The sequence below is a fragment of the Podarcis melisellensis genome, assembly GCF_964234715.1.
Source record: "Podarcis melisellensis genome assembly, chromosome: 3".
In the NCBI taxonomy this organism is placed as follows: Eukaryota; Metazoa; Chordata; class Lepidosauria; order Squamata; family Lacertidae; genus Podarcis; species Podarcis melisellensis.
This window is the reverse complement of record NC_138530.1, coordinates 21243256-21266602: the sequence shown is the minus strand read 5'-3', so window position 1 is coordinate 21266602 and position 23347 is coordinate 21243256. Positions and strand designations below refer to the sequence as shown.

General features: G+C 41.5%; 1 protein-coding gene across 2 annotated transcripts in view; it reads left to right on the top strand.

Annotated features, from left to right (window-relative positions):
* CAMKMT (calmodulin-lysine N-methyltransferase) overlaps positions 1-3579 on the top strand; it is a 232689-nt gene extending 229110 nt beyond the window's left edge. For both annotated transcript variants that reach the window (XM_081904356.1, XM_081904357.1), the window contains exon 11: positions 1086-3579. In XM_081904356.1, coding sequence (XP_081760482.1) covers positions 1086-1160 — 75 coding nt within the window. In that variant the 3' untranslated portion in view covers positions 1161-3579. The remainder of the gene's footprint in view (positions 1-1085) is intronic.
* The last annotated feature ends 19768 nt before the right edge of the window (positions 3580-23347 follow it).

Here is a 23347-nt window from a genome sequence, read left to right as displayed (position 1 = left end):
CCCCCCCCATTTCCCCATAGGTGGTAGCCTATTCTTAAAAAAAAAGGATATGGAAACACCTATGTTTATATATCATTAGTAATTATTATGCCCAAACCCAGCTAAAACATATAGCTCCTGTTACAGAAGAGGAAATAATCTTGTTTGAATGGGAAAGAATGGAATGGGAAATTTTCCTTTACTTGTATCTTTCAGATTTGTGTTGGTCTGCATCTGAAATATATCTATACACATATACAAGTGTATATACACACACAGTATTGTAGAGGAAATTGCTGCATTGAAGGTTTCTAAATTTTATGGCAGATTTCAGGCACATGTGATTAGCTGCATGAATTCAATTTATATTAGTTTTTTTTTAAAGAAAATATTTGGCAAGTAAATTTTCAGACACCAAATTGGTTTGTTGTTTTTTTGTTTTGTTTTTGTAAATAAACTGTTTCTGGACACTCACCTAGATGAGTATTTATTTGAAAAGTGAACTCATTTTACATTGTGTGTGAGTTGGTGAGCTTCACACAATTCTTGTAGCCAAGATAGGGTTGTACTAATTCTGTATTAAGAGAAGAATTTTTGAATTGCACATTATTGCTACATAAACCCCTTAGAACTGCATTAAGGACTTTGAAATGACTTAGAAATCGGTGAAATGCCTTGTGTGTAAAAGCATTACAGGACTTCCTAAATGGCTGGCGATCTTAAATGACGTATCTGTTATAAGTCCTGTAGTCTTATACTTTTAAGTTGTAGTTTTAGCTTTCATATATTTCAGATACGACATATTACTGGAATGAACTTTGATCAACAGAGTGAATCTATCGATTCCATTTATTACTATGCATGCATTTTTCCCAGGAGCAATTTTGTTATAAAGCTACGAGGGGCATGTAAAATTGTGATAGATCTATTGCTAACTATTCCATATTTGTGATCCTCTTTGGCACTTAAATGTAATTGTTGCTATAAGCAATCTAACCCTCTCAAATATTCGCTGAAAGAGTCTCTCAGTGACTAAGATTTTGTGTCCACGTCATTCAAATATGCTAATATTGCTGTTCTTTGTCTCTCTCTTTTTAAATTTGCAGTTGAAAAAAGAAGAAAAAGGCATTTATGACGAAAACCTCCACTACCCATTTCTTCTTATTTTAACCAAACATTGATAGAATGTGTGGTGGATATGCTTTGATTACAAAGGGCAGGGAGTGGGGGGATAGCTACATGAATGTGCCATTTTAGGTAGAACCAAAGTAGGTAAAAGTTTTCATTGCGTCTTCAGAAGGGAGACCACAGCTGCGTAGTACATTGGTCTTAGAACCTGTGCGTCCGTTTTCTTAAAAAGCAAGTCTGATAAGACTTGAAGCCTTAAGCGAGTTCCATTTCTCTCTGCTTGTGGCTGTCGTCGCACACCGATTTTCTTCATTTCCACAAAAAACAACAACAACAGCCTTTCCTGTTAATATTTGGAAAAAAGCATATGTTCTGTGGTTGTGCCTGACCAACCGAACTGGATAATTGTTGGACAGACCAGACATCACATCATATTCTATATAACCTCATGATATATTTTGATTCCCCACCTACCCACCCTCCTTTCTCCTTTCTCCCTTGTGCTTTTCTTGAAATTTGCCTTATGGGATTTCCTCCCCCTTTCAGAGTGAAATGCTTCAAACTTGCTTTGCTTAATGTTTAATCAGTTAATGTTTTTTGACATGATGATTTTTTAAATTTTTTTGGTCCTTTCCCTGTAGATGTATAAGAAATTACTGCCTCAAACCAAAGCCTCATAAACTGACCATTTGTCCCCTGGACACAATGCCTTGTCCAGTCCCTCTGCTCCTCCTCTCCAATTATGTGTGATTAGTCTCAGTGTGTTGTGTCAAGAAGGGGGAGTGTGCTGGGTACTTATTATCTGTTTAGGTACAAGAAGAGTGCTCTGGCTATGAATGAAAAGTGAGGCTTTATCAGTACTGAAATCTAACTGCAACTGTTCCACAGACCTCTTGTTAAATATAGATCCTTGCCTGAGAAATTCTGAATGCTATAGCAGCTGCGGGGCTTCCTTTGCCCCCCACCTGCTCCCGAAATATGTTCAAACCTAACGTAATTCACATATTTGGTTAACATTTACATTCCCGAAACAATACCTGTCTTTTGAAGCAGAACTCAAAATGGTCTGGGGTTTTTTGGGGGGGAGGGCAGAGTGGTGGTGGAATTGGCACTCCCAGAAACTCACAGCCTAATATATATATATTTTATGTTATCAAACACAAATAATCTTTTTTAAAAAACAAAAACAAAAAACCCACAACAACAATCCTGGTTTTAGAAAAGAATTCTGGCAGTCTCAAATATGAATGCAGTCCATTGTGCAATTTATTGATGAAATACATTAAAATAATTACCTTTTGGTTTGCTGCTTTTCATCTTCGTTTTAACAAACTGAGTTGTACACAAAAGTCCTGTTCCCTTCCCTGCTCTCCTCAAATGCATTTATCCGCCACCAGTTTGCATGTACTTGTATTCAACACTTTTTATGCTCCATTAGAGCACCTATATGGATCTCAGAAGGCACAGGTCAAGTCGCAGTTAGATCATACATTTCTTTCTCACAAAAACCTGAATTGCAATGCCAAGTGATGGGCTAACATCACAATAACAGCAATTTATTCCTCTTTTGATAAAACAGCAGTCTATTCTCAGTGTTGGATAAAGACCAGGGGCAATGCAAACCAGCCATTTATCCTAGTATTTCAGTGGTAGATCTCCTTTTATGGATTTTATGGATTTCACATTGAGACTCTTACTGCATGGGATTTCTGCTAAGAAATGATAAGAATTTAGAGGTGGCTGAGGTTTGTCTTAGACGGAGCTCTCATTTCGATCAGTATGTGTTCTATAGGAGTGTGTATGTATGTATGTATGTATGTATGTATATCTCAACAAGGTATATATATATTCAATAGGGAATGTAAAAATGGATGGACAAAAAATAGCCAAAGTATGAATCTTCTGTGTCTCTTCAAAAGTGCTTAAGAATAGAACAGATGGATAAACTTGCCAACTTTTTTTCGGATGACCCTGGAAATTATTGCTCTACTCTTTTTTCCCTCTGAGGAGATAACAAGTATATCAAAATGAACAACTAATTATTGTTGTTTGTTTCTTTTCCCTGCCTGTCATGTCAGTACAAGCTGCTGTCTCAAATGCAGCCTATTATCCCGTAAGGGTTTAATTGAAGGGGTTTTAAGAACACGATCCTGCAAACATTTATGCATTGAGGCTGAATGGTGACGCTAACTTGCTCATGCATATAATTGATGAAAGGACTGGGGGGCCTAGACTGTAGCATTCGCTGTTTACGATCATTGTGTAACATCAACATTTTGCTTCGTTTCTTCTTTTCAATCCCTACCCTAAGAAAAAATAACAGAGGTGGTATTTTTTTCAAACTTGTGTTTTATTGTGGGGTGCGTCTTTTGATTTTTCTTTCTTTTACCTTAGATGAACTATTTTCGACAAGCCTTTGAATGCTGTTTCTACTTCTAGAAATGTTAATAAAGACCTTTTTTTAAATAAAAAGTTAAAATCTCTGTGTGAAATGATGTTCCCATATCATGAAATAAAATTATTAAAGATATATGTAATCCTAAAACTAGCTGCATATATCCAAGCTTACTTTAAGTGCAATATAAATATAATCTTTCATACACACACTTTAACAGAGGCAAATGGTACATACTGGTGTGTTGCTTGAATGCAGGTTGAAATGAATGAATGTATTAAAAAACGCTCTGAAGATGTAAACCACTGTACAAGGGCTGACAACCAATGGAAACAATAAACTGGTGCAAGTTTTCTCATAGGCTTATAGGCAGCTGAAGGAGAGCCTCATTCATATTGAAATGGCAGCTTATGAACCTCTTGTCATAAGCTGCACTAGGAAGGACTCTGATGTCAGTTACAACTAAACAGGCATACTGAAGATGGAAGGAAAAGTTACAGGAAAAAGAAAGAAAAAACCATTATGAAATGTGTATTGGCATGCACATGACTACAAAAAGAGCTTTCTGAAAATCTGGAGAATGGATCTTTCAGACAATGTCTTATGCACCAGATTAACATAATTTTGGGGAGCTGTGCAGCTTTTTTTTTTAAGAGAAAGGGAGGCTTGCAGATGATGAAGCATAGGAGGTGATGCCAGGAACTGTTACAAGCAAGCTGTTTTCTCCCATTTGCAATTGTCCATGCACACAGAGCAACAAAATGAGAACAGTGGTTTTTCCCTTTAATTTTCTGAACATTTTAGCTTGCACTGTACATGCCCAATGTCCTCTTGAATGTTTCCCTTTTTGTTTCTTTTGAGGTCACATAAATGAAAAGGGCACTTTGCTCCAATTGGGGCAGCGTGGACAATAAGTCAGGTTTTCTGCCAGAGAGTTGTTCTATCCCAGAGTGATCTTTGTGCAGAGGTGGATGGAGGGCAAGGGCAACTCCCAGGGAAATCAATTCAAATAAAAGCAGGAGAGAAGGGAGCAGGCAAAAGGCAAAAGCGAGATGAGGTGGGATGGGGCCAAGGAAGAGCAAGCAGGGCCAGATAGGATCAAAAGCCACAAAGATGGCAGGAGGTCTCTGGTTATCCAGAGTGAAGGGCTAGATGCAACACAGGAAGCTTTCATTGGGGTGAGTATCTGTCATGTACACACCCCAGCCAATCAGGAGCTGCAGAAATAATTTCTTCTGCTCGCTGCAGTTTCATCCTTCAGCTGAGAGTGGTGCCTGGGAAACCCATGGACTCCAGATCACATACCATTGTGTGCTTCATGGAATTTCATCTCTCCAACACAGTTGAATGAATGCACTGAGGCAGGGAGAAATAATGAGTGGTCTAAGCTCACAGTAAGGGCATAGATTCTACATGTGTCTTGCAGCTCTCTGTGTGTGTCCATTCCATTCAAATGCTTAGTAGAAAAACCACAGTCGATCTTATACAAAACAATCTTGCTTTAATATTTTCCAAAAAGAATGATACCTTGGAGGGGGGGAGCTGTAGCTTCGTGTTCTGCTCTGCATGCAGAAGATTCCAGGTCAGTCCTCAGCATCACCGGGTAAGGCTGAGAGACACCCCCATCTGAACCCCCGGAGAGCCACTGCCTGTCAGTGTTGATGATCTTGCTTTAGGAAAAAAGGAATTCAATAGGGTGGCGCTGTGGTGTAAACCTCTGAGCCTAGGGCTTGCTGATCAGAAGGTTGGCAGTTCGAATCCTCACGACGGGGTGAGCTCCCGTTGTTCGGTCCCAGCTCCTGCCCACCTAGCAGTTCAAAAGCACACCAAAAAAGGTGCAAGTAGATATATAAGTACTGCTGCAGTGGGAAGGTAAATGGCGTTTCCGTGCACTGCTCTGGTTCGCCAGAAGCGGCTTAGTCATGCTGGCCACATGACCCGGAAGCTGTCTGCAGACAAATGCCAGCTCCCTTGACCTATAGAGCGAGATGAACGCCACAACCGCAGAGTCGTCAGCGACTGGACCCAACGGTCAGAGGTACCTTTGCCTTTACTACACATTTATTTGCCTTTCGTTGTAATGTTTGTATTCATGGATAGGGATAAACCCACTGTACTAGGCCAGCCCTATCATTGGGTAGAATGAGGTGGCTTCTAGGGAGCAGCAGTGAGGTGTTGAGAGACTCTATGTGCCAGGTGCCTGCTTTGAACACTCTGCACTAACCTAATGCCCTCCGATACACCAGAGGACATAGTCCCGTCACCGGTGTTGGAAGTGTGATTCAACTGCCACGGCAGTCCACACCTGCATGTGGAATGAGAGGAGGGGTACCACTTTGCTTCACTTCAGGAAGCAGATGGTATTTCATCAGTTCTGCTAACAAAGCTTTGGATTCAAATTATGGGATAGGATCCAAAGAAAACTCTGTGTGTGTGTGTGTGTGTGTGTGTGTACAGAGGAAATGACCACTAGTATTGTGTTGCAAGTACTCTTGAGAGTTTGCATGGTAAGTTTAGAGGCATTTTCATGCTTCTTGCCTGTGCACAAGCAAAACAACTTTGGATTTGTTTCATTTTTCTTAGGGCTATGGAACACTAGCATTTGATCCAACCAAATAAAAACAATCCAACAATACTCTTTTGCAACAATACTGGTGACGGGTATTTTTTAGACACACTGATGTTTCAAACTCAGACTTAAAGGTATGAACCATTCCTCGCGAATGAAGGTTCTATTTAAATATTCCCTGTTTCATCCATGTTTACACTCTAGTCTCTGGGTTATCGGGGACTGACATCGGTATACTTAGGTTTGCAACTTCAGATTCAAAGGGCGATTCGTCTGTACAATCTGCGCTAGAAGACTGGTACCTACGAGAGTGGTCCTCATTCACCAGAGCTGGTAACTCAGCTGAATAAGCAAGCCAGACATTGTGACACAGAGAAAATAGGAAACCTTGTCATCATTATCAACATTTTTCTCCATGTTAGCCCTTGATTTGTTCCTAGGCTTCTTTGTAAAAGTCATGGAATATATAGGTGCTTTGTTACTTTGGGGTGGGAGGAAATAATTATGCCCCATGCAAAAGGGAACTTCAGGTGTTTCGTAGCCTCTTCATTTTACCTCTACCTGGCCTTGTAGCTTCTTGAGCTCCTTACTATGCCTAATCTTTATGCTCCCTTGCTTGATTCCTTCTCTCAATGAGCCCCAGTACTTGAGACTCAAAGGACTGCTGTGTGCCACCATGACACACGGCTGATGACTCGACTTCCCAATCTCCTGCCCGCTGCCTCTAGGATCTGTAGTCTCTTGTCTTACTCTTTCCTGCTTTCTGGAAGCCCTCCTTCATCTTCCACTGTTACTTAGTGCAAAGAATGCATGAAACAGGATTAGCTAAGGAAGGAACATTTTCTTTCAAAATTTGGCATTGGTTAGCCATGTAGGATTGCCGTAGTGTGTACTGCGCTGGGTCAAAATTCATTTGTATCGTCTTCCTCCTACTTTGAGGAAGGAAGCCACCTTTGATAAAATGTGATCAAGAAAGTGGTGAAGCGATCACACCAGATATGCCTCTATAATGATTTTGAAAACTGATCGGCAGTGGAATGGATGCCCTCAGAAGAAGGTGGACTCTCCTTCACTGGTTGGATGGTCATTTGTTGTGTGTGTTTTAGCTGAGATTCCTGCATTGCACGGGGTTGGGCTAGATAGGTCTCTTCCAACTCAACAATTCTATGAAAACATACAAAAGTTAAAATACTAAAACAGATTAAAATTATTGCAACATTTCTGTCCCATTCATCTGATGAAACAACCAATTCATTCTCGTGTTTCGCTAAAAGGTTAGATTGAAATATGCCCTTCCATTTGCAGAGGCCAGGACCAGTCCAGGGCATAGTGCTCCCTGAGACAGCTTGGCATCTAGTGTAGGATGAGCTTTCAATGGGTACACTGCCCATGTTATCAGAAGCAAAGTGTAGCCTTGATACCTGGTAGGTAGAATTCTGATTAGAAGGAATCTATAGCTCACCTACCAAAGTTCATGCCACATGATAAATCTGTTAAATGTGTATTTGTCTCTCCCCCCCTTTTTTTTACAAAAGGTCTATGAACAAAATGTGGGTTATAAATTATAAAGAAAAATAATAATCATGGTGGCCAATCTGTCCACAAATGTCATTCCCCGATGAACACCACGCTGAAATGTTGGTCCTGTATGATAAGTTTCTCCTTAAAGGCTCCTTGCTTACAGTCATAAGTCGGTTTGCAGCCAGTAAGACAAAGTTCAGTGCTTTGTGTCCATCAGGGACCTTTGGATCTGATAACTCTTTGTGAGCATAAAGTGTGCAGAAGTTAGAAAGAGGGAGGTAGCCCATAGCCTGAGAGGACACATTTTTAACTCATGAATCTGGGTTAAGCTCTATAGGCACTGGGCTTTCAAAACCCAGTTATTATGGCCAACTCTGAAACGGGCTGGTCTTGAAGACACTTTTGCTTAAGAAGGCTTTTCCTAAATCTGTGACCCAGTCATTTAATGGAATATTAATTGTACAATTTTTTAATCTTTTTGGCATTGGATCTTGTTTTCGTCGCCCTGTACACCACTTTGGAAACTTTTGATTGTAAAGCGGCTTATAAATCTGCAAGTAAATAATGAAATGAAATAAACTAAACATCTGAGTTGTTTTCCTCAAGAACGAGACTCTTAGTGGTCAAATGCAGCCGTTAACGTAAGACGCTTGTGCTTTTCTCAGAAATAAATTGGGTAAGTATTGAGTAGAGTGACTGTTTTGAAGGTTTTCTTTACGGAAAAGCCACTGGCAATAAAGTTGAGCTGAGTCTTTCCTCTGGGGCGCCCTGTGCCCTTTGAATGTGTGAATTGTAAATGGCTCTTAGCCTTCTCTCCCTCCCTGCCCCCCATCTTCAATTAATGTAGTTTTAAAATGATTAAACATATCATGCTGTGACATCCAAAATGTCAACAAGCCCATAAACCTGGAAGACAGGAATGTAATAAAATAGGTAATAGGAGATTCGGGAGTTAATAGAGGCCCTGATGTGTGAGTTTATACAATAGCTATATATTTGAAACAGTGCAAGTGAAGATGGCTTAGCATTGCAAACTGAGGAAGAAAATTGTTTTTAATTAGCACCTTCATAAGAACTGCTGATTAATACTGTTTGGTTTGGTGAAAAGCTTTCAGCTGAGTAATTTGTACAGCCATTACAACAGTTTTGTTAGAGCAGGGTCTCCTGTTGTTAAACACAAACAGTAGATGATAATGGTGGAAGATGAGTTTGTCATGTAACAATTCACCTTACTGAAAAAAAAGCTTTATATAAAACTCAATACAGTAGTAGGTATCAGCAAAAATCACATATTGTAAATCCTGCCAAAATTGCAGCGTGCCATGCGAATGGTTCCCCACCCCCCCTTTTCTTTACACACTAGAAAGAGATTTTATATCATTTATAAAATTACAGATACATTTTAAAGGCGTTGAAAAAGCTTTACGTTAAAGTGTTGGTACTGTACATTCAAGTATTCTATAACTAGCCAGGGGTAGTGCTGAATGAACAAGGATGCCATTAATATTTTCCCCCTGGAAATCTGTGTTGGTTCCTTAGTCTGTAAAACTGTGTTCCATGTTTGTGCAAAGTGCGGCATTTAGACCCAAGATATTCTTCCAAGGATGCACATTATTCCAATCTGCATTATGATTTATTATCGACTGCCTTGGCACAACGCTCTCCCATCCATTTGACAATTAAGTCTCCAAATCTTCACTCCCGTCTCGCCTAATAGGGTAACATGCATATTTCATTTCCACCTAACTGGATGTTTAGTGCAGTGTACATAAAACTTCTCTTTAAAAAAAATAATGGGGAGGGGGTGGACGATGAAGCAGAAATGCAATAACAATGTAGGAATATGTGCATTAAATTATTACACTAACCAAGGAATGGCTGATTGGGGTGCCATAATAGAACATGAGAGGGTTTCTGCCTTTCCTCCTCCCCCCCCCCGCCCCTTTAGACAGGCCTCCGGGGTAATAACAAGGGTTGAGGCTCACGACAGTGCCAAATAAGCTTTAGACAGCATAATAGTCTGCAAAGAAAAGCCACAGAGCACTAATGTGAAAGAAGAGCTGTCCACCACATGCAGCAAAAATCACCAAAGGTCATTTTATGGTAGCAATTGTGACACAAAATTGGTGGTCATGCTACATGTCTAATACTCAGCGCAGCTTTATAAATGATGGGCCCCTAGCGATGGCTGTCATTAAGTGCTTTCATCATAATAAACTTTAAACTGTTGGCTTTATGAATCACCAGCCAGCTTCAGCTGTTCGGTGGATGGCGCTTGCAGTGCCTTAAGTGTGACAAGGCCTATTAGGAACTGCAACCATGCTTCAAGCATACTTGGCTTTCCCACTCCTGGGGTGATTGCAGCCTATTAAACGGCATCTGGGAAGATTTTCCTCCAGCAATCTCTGATCAAGAGCTTTTTTGGGCTTTGACCTGCATTTCCTTCAAGACTTTCTCCAAGGAGTTTTATAAGAGCAAAAACTCCAGAGGATTTATAGCCACTTCTGATTAATACCTTTTCAGGGTGGTTTCTCTCCCCCCCCCCCTCTCTTTGCAACTCTCCCACTGCTACATGGAGAAAAGCTTTCATTGTTCCTAAGGTGCTTATTTGTGACCTTTTCTCTGCTTTTCTGATTCCCTCTAACATGTTCTCGGTGAAATCCTTGGTGTGTAACCAAGACAGTTGCCGGGTTGCTACAGATTTAGAGAGCAAGTGGCTTTTAAGGTAAAAAATAAAAAATATTTCCCATATATATATATATGCATGCAACATCTCCCATTTAAAATTTTCAAAAGTGATGTGTCAAAAGCCATTAGCAGCACCACTAAAATCAGCAATTGCACATTCCAGGGGGAAAGTGAAATTAATAGACAGCTACTGTGTGGTTCCAAATGGTGAACCAAGATTAAAGACAATTCGGGACTCATTCACACAACCATGCTTATGTGAATCTAATGCATATTAGAATAATCTAGAATTATGTGAATCTAATGCATATGTGAATCTAAGGAGCTGCTTTCTACTCTCAGGTTGCTGGCCCATCTAATCCCAGAATTGCCTTTTCCACTTAGCATGGCTTTTTCAAAGATGCCTGGGATCAAACTTTGGATGAAAAATCCCATGGGCAGAGTATTGGGGGAGTTTCGTTATGCAAGCAGAAGTTATCCTGCTCCCACAATTATTTAGCTGAATACCACCCTACGCCACACTGACTCTCAATTTATAGATAGATACTCAATGAGTTTTTACATGGATCACCCCCCCATTGGTTAGACTGAATTTCAAAACATTAACAAATATGTTTACTTGAATTTATTTATCACAGGTCTTTTAAAAAACAACAACCCTGATTTAAGACCCTATGTGTACTGTTCAACACTGGCTCTCTTTAATTTATCCCAAATATAAAAGAATGTAAGAAAAACCATCTTGGAGAAGACAATGAGTCCATCAGGTTTAGCATGCTATTTCAAACAGTGGGCAACCACAATTTCCTGGAAAGCCTACAAGCAGCCCTATCCTGCTTTCATCCCTCTGTCCCTCTGTACACTGCCTCTAGAAATAGAGTTTCTATTTAGCCCTGATAGACAAATTCTTGCAGGATAAATCTAATTCACATTTAAAGAATTTTAAGAAGTGGCCATTGCCACACTTTGCGGCAGCCAGTTTCATACATTTTAACTGGTGGCACCTGTGTTATGCAATGCACTCTCTGCTGAAATATAAGCGGTCCCATCTGTATTGGCATTCCATCGGCTTTTGAAGGCACGCCTGTTTACACAGGCATTCTCCTGTTTTAATTGCTGTGCTGCTTTACTGTGATTGTTTTAGTGCACATTTTAATCATAGGTGTTGATGTTTTACTGTTTTAATATGATTGTTTTTAATAATGGCATGTTTTTAATTATTCTGTATTTTGTTGTTGTTTAGTCCTTTAGTTGTGTCCGACTCTTCTTGACCCCATGGACCAGAGCACACCAGGCGCTTCTGTCTTCCACTGTCTCCCGCAGTTTGGTCAGACTCATGTTTGTAGCTTCGAGAACACTATCCAACCATCTCGTCCTCTGTCGTCCCCTTCTCCTTGAGCCCTCAATCTTTCCCAACATCAGGGTCTTTTCCAGGGAGTCTTCTCTTCTCATGAGGTGGCCCAAGTATTGGAACCTCAGCTTCAGGATCTGTCCTTCCAGTGAGCACTCAGGGTTGATTTCCTTCAGAATGGATAGGTTTGATCTTCTTGCAGTCCATGGGACTCTCAAGAGTCTCCTCCAGCACCATAATTCAAAAGCATCAGTTATTTGGTGATCAGCCTTCTTTATGGTCCAGCTCTCACTTCCATACATCAGTACTGGGAAAACCATAGATTTAAGTATATGGACCTTTGTCGGCAAGGTGATGTCTCTGGTTTTTAAGATGCTGTCTAGGTTTGTCATCGCTTTTCTCCCAAGAAGCAGGCGTCTTTTAATTTCGTGACTCCTGTCACCATCTGCAGTGATCATGGAGCCACGAAAGTAAAATCTCTCACTGCCTCCATTTCTTCCCCTTCTATTTGCCAGGAGATGATGGGACTAGTGGCCATGATCTTAGTTTTTTTTATGTTGAGCTTCAGACCATATTTTGCACTCTCCTCTTTCACCCTCATTAAGAGGTTCTTTAATTCCTCCTCACTTTCTGCCATCAAGGTTGTATCATCTACATATCTGAGGTTGTTTATATTTCTTCCGGCAATCTTAATTCCGGCTAGGGATTCATCCAGTCCAGCCTTTCGCATGATGAATTCTGCATGTAAGTTAAATAAGCAGGGAGACAATATACAGCCTTGTCATACTCCTTTCCCAAGTTTGAACCAATCAGTTGTTTCATATCCAGTTCTAACTGTAGCTTCTTGTCCCACATAGAGATTTCTCAGGAGACAGATGAGGTGATCAGGCACTCCCATTTCTTTAAGAACTTACCATAGTTTGCTGTGGTCGGCACAGTCAAAAGCTTTTGCGTAGTCCGTATTTTAACAATGCACAATTGGTTTTTATGGTTTGGGAGCAGCTTAGAAGCGATCTTTGCATTAAGCAGTATACACATTCATCATTATAACAATCATATTAATAACAATATACTATGAGTTATCCGATGATACCAATGAGCAAAATCCTGAGCAGTTAAAACAATAAATAAAAATATTTGCTGTTCTTCGTGGTCCTGGTCCACTGCTGCCTCAGGCAAACATCAAAGCAAAAATCAGATGGAATTATGGTTTGTATGTGATAGCAAGACATAGTTTAAAAAACTACAGTTTACTATAAACATGCAACCATAAATGGTGGTGCACACTGTTCAAATCACATTTGTGCTTCTCCTTTCCCCAGGTGGTTGGAAACACTGGCTCAGTGAACCAGCACTCATGGTATGTTTTTCTCCAAACAAAACACAGGAGGAATCCGAGGGCATAATATATGAGTACATTTGCTTGCTTACGGCAAACCATAGTTTGTCCATCTATGTTTACTTACCATTACATGTGGGCAGGGCACTGTCTTCAAGAAAAATACAAAAAGGTAGATAAGATTTTTTTTTTAAAGACAAAAATAATTGTCAGTGACACACTGCAGTCTGAATTTCACAAGATGTTTGTGTGAAAATACATGAGGTAGCACTTTTCATGTTTTAAGATGCTATTTTGCTAATACGGTGAACAGAGCAAGTAATCGCTGGGTTAAAAGAGAAAATCTCTCAACAAGTAGCAGTGTTTTCTCCAAGGTCACCAATTACTTTTTTAAACACAGCCCTGGATCACTTCATGGTTCACCTGTTTTAACTTGTCCAATCTGCCTCCTCTTGATGTGAACGGACTTTTAATGGTATTTCTGTACTTGTGTAGAAAATTTCCAATAAATCCTTATACACACTCTTTTTTTATATGAAAAAAAGTTGACTGAAGAACTCTTTGCCCCTTTCTGGGCTGTATCCACCTAAGTCATTGACCAAGTAAAACCATTTCCACCTGTGCAGTGGAACTTCTCTCTGAACTCCCATGTGATCCTCACACCTCCCTAAAATCTCTGGGAGCTTCTCCCAGGCCTCCTGAACAGACTGTGGGGGTAGAGAAGGGAAAGGGGAAATTTTGTTGTGCAACCAGAAGTTGTTTCACTTGCACGATTACTTAGTTGGATTTAGTCCTCTAACCTGAGTGTCCCTTCCAACCCTAGAATTCTATGATTCTGTGATTCCATGTTTTTATGAAACCTCAAGCTCTAGTATAATAAGAAAATGAGAAAAAAGTATCTCTGCTCACATTTTCCTTATCATTCATAATTTCAACTTTGTTTTGAACCTTTTATAGTCCGTCACCACGTGGGGCTATTCAAAAGACAGCCTGTGTAGCAGTAGTCATTGTTGTAGTAGTAGTAGTAGTAATAATAATAATAATAATAATAATAATAATAATAATAATTTATTATTTATACCCCGCCCATCTGGCTGGGCTTCCCCAGCCACTATGTGGGGCTTCCAACAAAATATTAAAATACAGTAATGCATCAAACATTAAAAGCTTCCCTAAACAGGGCTGCCTTCAGATGTCTTCTAAAAGTCTGGTAGTTGTTTTTCTCTTTGACATCTGGTGGGAGGGCGTTCCACAGGGCAGGTGCCAGTACCAAGAAGGCCCTCTGCCTGGTTCCCTATAACTTGGCTTCTCGCAGTGAGGGAACCATCAGAAGGCCCTCAGCGCTGGACCTCAGTGTCCGGGTAGAACGATGGGGGTGGAGACGCTCCTTCAGATATACTGGGCCAAGGCCGTTTAGGGCTTCAAAGGTCAGCACCAACACTTTGAATTGTGTCTATTTGAGGTTTCCAATGCTTTAAGATTGGGGTTCATAAGCTCTGCTCATTGGACCAGTTTGACAGGTGAGCACAAGAGACAGGACCTTCTCTGCAATTTGGGTCATTTGGATGCAATAGTCAGAAAAACCTTTTAAGATGTACATTTTCCAACTGAGTTTTGGCTGATATTTCCTTTGGAAATACTGCTGTTTTGTTGTTTTGCTGCTGTGGCTTTTTGGAATTGTTTTATGTTGGTTTATATTTTAAGATCTTCTTGTTTTTGCATTTAGAATCTTGAAAGTTTTATTGTGGTGTGTGATGGTGTGTCGTTATATGCTTGGACTACTGCTTTCTGACTTGGGTAGACATGGTCCAGAAAGGCAGCCTATAAATATTTTTATTTCTTTACATTTTCAGGCACGGCCCTTCATCATCCTTTCTCCCGCTAAACTTGCAATCTCCAAATGTTTTCTTTTCCCTCATGAAAAAGAGGCTACAACTCTTTGGTCATACTGTTGGAGTTTTTGTTTTTTTAATGATTCTCTTTTTATGATGGACAGGCCAGATCAGTCCACAATGCTTCATATGCACTACATCGTAGGCTTACATGAAGCCGTTGTGAAATTCGCCGTGATATTTTTAATCCTTTTCATAATAATCCATTTTACAAATAAATTTTATTAATTCAAAATATTGCAAAAGAGGCAATTCTACCAACCACGGGTGACTTTTTTCAGATGGGACATTTAAAGGTGCATGTCTACAAGATATCAGGATGTTGATGGAACGCGGCTCTAGTTCTCTGTAGCTTCTGAAGGGGTTGTGGAAGTCCTGAATCCACCAGTGTCTGGACCCATTAAGGGGCTGGATGAAAGCCAATAAACTGAAAATGAATGACAGCAAGGCAGAGGCTCTGTTGATTTGAGAGTCACAGGTCAAGGAAATTGTACAGTTGCCTGTACGATTCTGGATCAGGTTCTGGATAGGGTTGCACTCCCTATAGGGGAAAAAGCCCACAAGTGGGACCTGAATGATCTGTCCACCTATAATTGCCAGGAACTGTTACTGAAAGACATACTGTCTCCAACAGTGGAAGGTAAACACTGTGCTACTGCAGCTAGTAGCTGTTTTTAGTGTTATTCTCCACAAATTTGTCTAATCCTCTTGTAAAGGTTGTTTTATCCTTGTTTTTCATTTTCATTCTCGCAAGTTGCTTTGAGGGTTTTTGGAGTGGGGGGTGTGGGAGCAACTAATAAATGTAAATAACAACAACTTGGGGGTACCACAGCTTTGCCAACGGAGGCTCAAGTGCCTTCATTGTCCAGCAGTGCCTTTAACAAGCTTTAACTAATATATCACTATGACAATTCGTGGACAGTGATAACTTGGCAAGTAGAGTCCAGTCATTGGCAACTTCTTGACTTGACTACTACAGTGCACTCTATATATCTCACAACCTCAGAGAAGTATACCTGAAGGAGCATCTCTACCCGCATCATTCTGACTGGACACTGAGGTCCAGCGCCGAGGGCCTTCTGGTGATTCCCTCACTGCGAGAAGAGCCAAGTTACAGGGAACCAGGCAGAGGGCCTTCTCGGTAGTGGCACCCTCCCATCAGATCTCAAGGAAATAAATAGCTTTCTGACTTTAGAAGATGTCTGAAGGCAGCCCTGTTTAGGGAGGTTTTTAATGACTGATGTTTTAATGTATTTTTAATCTTTGTTGGAAGCCCAGAGTGGCTGGGGAGTGGCCGGGTATAAATAATAAATTGTTATTGTTATTGTTATTATTGGGCTGCCCTTGAATCTGGCCCAAAAGATGAAGCTGGAGCAAAACACTGCAGCACTGTTGCTCTCTGTGACAACCTATCAACAATGTGTGACTCCTCAAGTGAAAGCATAGCACTGGAATTTTGCACATTGCATTTGCTAGAGAGCTGGATCCAAGCTTTTTCTACTGGTATATAAAGACTGATGTGGTTCTGGACCAAGATATCTGTCAAGCTGCCTTTCCTATGTCTCTAGAACCTGCTTTGAGCACCAGTTCTCTGGAATCCCCTTTGCTCTGAAGTGAAGCAAGCCCCAGAGTTCTTGTTTCCGATGCTTGCTGAACACTTTTCCTTTCTCCAAAGCCCTCCCAAATTTTCTGTTCCCATTTATGCAGTTTTAATTCCAATTCAATTGTGTGTTTTTTTTAACGTTTTAATGATGTTGTACAATGTATGTCGTATTTTAGATTCCATTTCCATACACTGCCTGGGTACTCTCTGAAATGCAGAGTGCTGCATAATTTTGAAATAAAGATATTTAAGTAAATAAACCTCAGCAGAGGAGTGATCCCTAACACTGCAGAGCAGTTCAGAAAAGGTCTCTTTGAATGTCATATCTTTTTGCCTATCCTAAGTAGTCTCCAGCTGTACCCTCAGGTCAGTGTGAAAATGGTCTTTAAAGACATCCATTATAGCTCTTCTTCTGCTAAAATATGAAGTTTGCCATGAAGATTTGATGAGTCAAATTATATTTTCACTCTCTTTTCACTCATGTGAAGTCTTTTAATTTTGATAAATCTTACAGTGGTTTTCTCAAGCTAAATCATATTAGTGTAAATAATGCATGTTTAGGGATCCCTCGTCTATGAACATGCCGTGTTTAATTGACAAGGCCTGCACATTTTTGGATCTCTTTTAAGCAGGAACATAAACCACTTTCCACTTTCCATGTTTGTGTAGCAGTTTTCTTAAAGTAAAATAAAATCCACAAACATAACTGAGCGACACACTTCTTAACCCCCCCCCCAACCCCAAGAAACCTTTTGCCTTTCAGACTGACTCAGGTGGTGGTGTCGTAATGCTAAAAGCTTTAAATGTGTAAAAACCTGCCTAATACTCCTATTAGTGACTCTTCTAATCTATGAAATGTAATAGCAGAAGTTTTAGATGAATGTCTCAGAGGTGGACCATTAAAAATAAATTGCCCAACCTAGGGGAGATTAGAATTAGCCTCCAACCTAGAAGCACCTTGGGGTGGTTGGGTGTGGAGCCAAATTCTGAAAGCCTGTGTTCCTATCAGGAACAGCATCAGCCTCAGCATTCTTACTAATGAAGAGACAATAGCGGCAATCATTAGACTTAGCTGTGGATTTGTTTCCTCTAGGAAGCAAATATGCAAAGTGGGGAGGGAAAAATTAATCATGGCAGTAGGATTCCTGATTTGAAATGCTTTTGATTTTGAAACAGAAACAAGGCAAGAGGAGGGAGCCCTGGTAAACAGTAAACAAAGTACATCAAAGTCGGAGGAAGCAGTGAGGAGCAATTATGGTGTGTTTTAATTAACCATAATAATGCACAGAATGTTCACAACATAGCACCTTTTCATGTTCAAAGGGCTTTGCAAACTAGCTAATTAATGCCCACAACAGTCTTATGAGATAAGTAATTGTAGTTTCTCTCCCCGCACCCTCCCTTTTCTGTGTGGGCCAATGAGGTGCAGAGATAGGTGACATGGCCAAGGACAATGGAGTGTCAGTATCAGAACTCGACCATGTCTGGAATGCCTTAAGCGCCTAACTCTAAAAGAAAAAAGACATGCACACGAGCATGGGTAGGCAAACTAAGGCCCGGGGGCCGGATTCAACCCAATCACCTTTTAAATTTGGCCTGTGAACAGTCCGGGAATCAGCGTGTTTTTACAAGAGTAGAATGTGTCGTTTTATTTAAAATGCATCTCTGGTTTATTTGTGGGGCATGGGAATTCGTTCTTTCTCTCTTTTTTTTCAAAATATAGTCCGACCCCCCACAAGGTCTGAGGGACAGCGGACCGGCCCCCTGCTGAAAAAGTTTGCTGACCCCTGCACATGAGTCTGACTATAAGGTAACTGCACTAAGGTAGCAGTAGGCAATAGCTAGGCCCTATGAAACTAGCCCAACCTTCCCAAACCTGGTGTTTTTAACTAAAACACCCATCCGGATTAGTGTTGCCAGCCATAACATATGGAGGGCACAAGACTGGGGAAGCCTGAACTAGTTGATTAACTGTATCTCATAAGAGAGTTTCAGACAAGGAGGAGCAGGGATCAGAAGCTGCAGTTTGTCTTCCGTAAACACGGTTTTAGCAATGAGTCCGTAAGTGAATGTGGAGGCCAATTCTGGATCCACACGTCCTTCTGCAGTGGGGACATTGGTTTCCGGGCGGGAGTTGATCACAATGTGGATTTGCCAAGCATGCCTTCCTCCTAGCACGTTTCTCCCTTGCGTCCTGAGTTTGAGTATCTTCAAAGCCCATGACACCTTTGGTAAAGCTGTTCTCCAACTGGAGCGATCGCAGGCCAGTGTTTCCCAATTGTCAGTGTTTAGACTACATTTTTTTAGCCACTAGTAGAGCCAGACCCAGACCTTTTTAGCATTTGCAAGGGCGCTGCACTGTGTGACATCAGACTTGGGCCTGGGACTAGAAATATATAATGGGAGTCATTGATAGTTGATGCTCCATGTAGGGTTGCCAGTTTTTCAACCGTAGTGCCTTCGTCAGCAAGAATTATCAGGTGAAGCTTTTTCCACCATTAATGTAAGGATTAAAGGTAAAAGCTAAAGGGACCCCTGACCATTAGGTCCAGTTGCAGATTACTCTGGGGTTGCGGCGCTCATCTCACTTTATTGGCTGAGGGAGCCGGCATACAGCTTCCGGGTCATGTGGCCAGCATGACTAAGCCGCTTCTGGCGAACCAGAGCAGCGCATGGAAACGCCGTTTACCTTCCCACCAGAGTGGTACCTATTCACCTACTTGCACTTTGATGTGCTTTCGAACTGCTAGGTGGGCAGGAGCAAGGACCGAGCAACAGGAGCTCACCCCGTCACGGGGATTCAAACCACTGACCTTCTGATTGGCCTAGGTTTAACCCACCTGTGGTTTAATCCACAGCACCACCCGCATCCCTAATGTAAGGATTATCAACTGTGAATTGTTGACGATTCAGCCCCCGTGAAAGGCTACAGTAGCCAATGAAAACTCTAGAGTCACTATTTTCCAAATTAACTTGCCGTAAAGCCAGTTACTCATTAAAGAGATACAAATTTCCCCAAATACAGGTGCTATGAGAGATGTTTGGGCTCTTGCAGAGCTAGCTACCCTGTGGCTCTCAGGATGCTGTTGAACTCCAACTCCCATCATCCCAAGCTAGCATGACCAGTGGTCAGGGCTGATGGGTGCTGGATGGAGTCCAACAACATCCGGAGGGCCACAGGTTAACTACCTCTTAGCTAGGGTGCTGTTTGTGAGTAGGCTTGATTGAAGGATGCACATTATATCTACAGAAAAGACAAAGGTAATGCCAAACATTGAGGACCTAATCGACTCAGAGGTAGCACATATGTAACCCCCCCTTCTGTACACATTACTGATGTGGATGTGCCACTAGGGTTGAGGGTACACAGTCCCACCTGCATCATGTTGCTCACCTGGTAACTGGTCAGATGCCTTTTTTGCATATGAAGGGGAACATATATCTGTGTTTGGGGCCACCACTTGTTAGACCAGACTAGACCAGGGTATTCTACAGTCAAGTTCTTGAAGCTGTGGTGATTTTTCTCTTTTAGGGTTCAGAATACAGTCTGTCCTGGTTTTTCCCCCATCCCATTCTTTTCCTCCTTCAGTCTTCTCTGCGTCTCCATCCCTCCTCCCTCCTCAGGCGAGAGCTCCCCTCACATCGCAGATCCTGACAGGAACTGTACCAATATGGGTAACAGCTCAAGTTTCACCAGAGGGAGATTTAGCCCCCCTGCAGGCAACCTTCTTTCCATCCCATCAGCCCTTAATAGTATCCTTTGTTTCTGCCCCATGGGAGGAAAATAATCCCCCCACATCTTTTCCACACCTGGGTTGGGAAACAGCAAACTTCCATCTCCAATCTGACACCTTGAAAAATGGACCAATTTGCTGACACATTTTCCCCCTGCAAGGGCTAATGCCAGAGTGAATAGGCCTAAAGCCTGTGGCCTTAATTAGTTTGCAAGTTATCAAGCACAAAGCCCACCTGTTGCAGAATGAAAACAAATGTGCTTCTTCCGTGAACTGCCTGACACAGCCTTCGCCACAGCTCTTGACAATTGCCAGTCCCACACAGGATATATGGCTGACAACCTGGAATAGTGGGATGCTACTGCAATGCAGTCTGAGGGAAAGACAGCGGCCTTGGAACCCAGACTGGGTTCAGGGAAGAATTCACTGATTTTCAGACTGTGCCCTATTTTGTAAGTGGAAGAAATTGGTCCTGCCTTAGGATTTCACTCAGTAATTTGTGGGGATGCCTTATTGAGCCGTTGGTGATTTATAATGAAGTTAAAGCTCATATCTATATACATAACTGTATATACAAGACTATACATAACTCCTATGTCTATTAACACGCATTATCAGAGTAGTGCCAATAAGTAATAACAACAACAATATTTATTAAGAAGAAGAAGAAGAGTTTGGATTTGATATCCCACTTTATCAATACCCTAAGGAGTCTCAAAGCGGCTAACAATCTCCTTTCCCTTCCTTCCCCACAACAAACACTCTGTGAGGTGAGTGAGGCTGAGAGACTTAACCTTTTTCATCGCTTTCCACCAAAAAATTTAAAAAAGTATCAGAGCAACTTACAAATACAATACAAAACAGCTTGACAATTATTGAAAACCAAATGCAGTGGGACAGAGCTTATCCAGCAATAGCTATAAACTGAACCAATTTTTGGGTTTTCTTTGTTTTTGTTTTCATTACAGGATGTATTTTCTGTTTTTTTATATTGTGATTTTATGTCATGAACTGCCCTGAGATCTACAGGGCAGTATACATCTTTAATAAATCATCATCATCATCATCTCCCCAGTGAAAGAAGAGCAACGAAACAGCCCATGTTAAATTATAAGATGGCTTATGCTAAAGACTGGGCACACAGGAATGGCATGTAAAATCTGACGATGTTGGGGCCAGGCATGTTTCCCTAGGGAGAGCATTCTGCAAATGGGGAGCCACCACTGAAAAATCTAGTTCTTGCAGACCCATCCTCTGCATCTCCCATGGGGGAGACACATAGATGTCTCTGATACAATCGCAGGGTCCACTGTTGATTCAGGTGGAGAGAGGAGTCCTTGAGATATTGCGATCCTAAGGCACATAAAGCTTTATGGGCCCCTACCAGCTTGAAAGCTAAAAGTCAAAAATAAAATTGACTATCATGTCAAAAATGTTTCATCTCAGGGGGCTTCAATATGTGAGGGGCCTGAACTGCCACAGCAGTTTTTGGTAAGAAATATATCCAAAGAGGGGTGACACTTGATATTTGACACCAGAGATGTATGTTTTTAGGACCCACCTTGTTCTAAATTTAGGACCCATCCGATTCTCAATTGTTTTAACTGATTTTAATATTGTGCTTTGCATTGCTTTGACCTACCTTGGTACTGTGTGATCAAGAGAAGGTAAGAAAACTAATAAACAAATACTAATAATTAGATACCCATGTCTGACTGGACTACCTCCACAACCATAAAAATCATTGCATGTGGGGTGGGGAGAATGATTTCTGAAACCACTTGAAAACTCCTTTTGAGCTGAGAATTTGGATGGGGCACGCCAGTCAAATGCCTTTGACCCAGGATACATAAGTCAGGTACCTTCCCAAGCTATGGCACTGAGGCTACTCAACTGCTCACAAAGACGAGATCAAAATATGCACCACCTGTCACACAAACTCTGGAAACTCACTGGGCTTAGAATTAGCTGTGCTTACAGGGGAAGGTTTGGGGGCCAGAAGTCCAGAGCCCCACTCAGAAGTCAGTCAGGTTGTACATCCACAGAAGTGACCAGAGGAGGAATGACCACTGAGGGGAACACAGAGAGAAAAAGCACCATGGTGCATCTACAGCAGCACAACTACACACCATCATCTGCCCTAGCTGTAACAAAACATGTCTCTCCTGTATCCATCTCTAAAGCCACAGCAGGTGCTGTAACTCTGCAACGGTTTGACTTTCCGCCCCAAAGGTGAACTCCATTGTTTCCTGAAGACAGATGCCTACTCAGAGCACAGTCAATTTAAAATTAATATACTAAGGTTACCAGACGTCCCCATTTCCCGGGGACAGCCCCCAGATTTACAAATCAGTCCCCGGACAGAATCTATCTATTTAGTAGGAAGCTGAAAAGTGTCCCCAGATTCAGTGAAAAAAATCTGGTAACCTTATAATATGCTTGAGTAACTTAGATGCATTAATTGCAGTGAGTCTACTCTGAGAAGGTCTGAATCTATCTCTACATTTGTAATATACAGTGGTACCTCGGGTTAAGAACTTAATTCGTTCTGGAGGTCCATTCTTAACCTGAAACTGTTCTTAACCTGAGGCACCACTTTAGCTAATGGGGCCTCCCGTTGCCGCCGCACGATTTCTGTTCTCATCCTGAAGCAAAGTTCTTAATCCGAGGTACTATTTCTGGGTTAGCGGAGTCTGTAACCTGAAGCATCTGTTACCTGAAGCGTCTGTAATCCGAGGTACCACTATAGAAAGGATCCGGGGCCAGCTCTACCAATAGGCAGAGTGAAGCAGCTGGCCCAAGCAGTTAGATCTAGGTGTTGTGATAGGGCAGCAAATTGTGAGAATTTTTTTTGCCTCAAGTGCCAAAATCAGTTGACCAGCCTTTGGCATTCCCTTGGGGGCAGGGACAGAGGAAGAGAGAGCATATTTTGGTGTCCAAACCTCAGGCCTCAAAATCTCTTGGACTGGCTCTGAAATGTTCTGTTGGAAAGTTCCCACATTTCAGAACCTCCCTGCATATCAAATACTTACACACCATAGATAAGTTCAGGCTAGAAGTGTTTTCACCGACATGTAAGTGGTTTCGGCACTCCCTCCCTCACGCACGTTTTCCTGTGGATGTGTTAATATGGCTATCACTGGCTGTC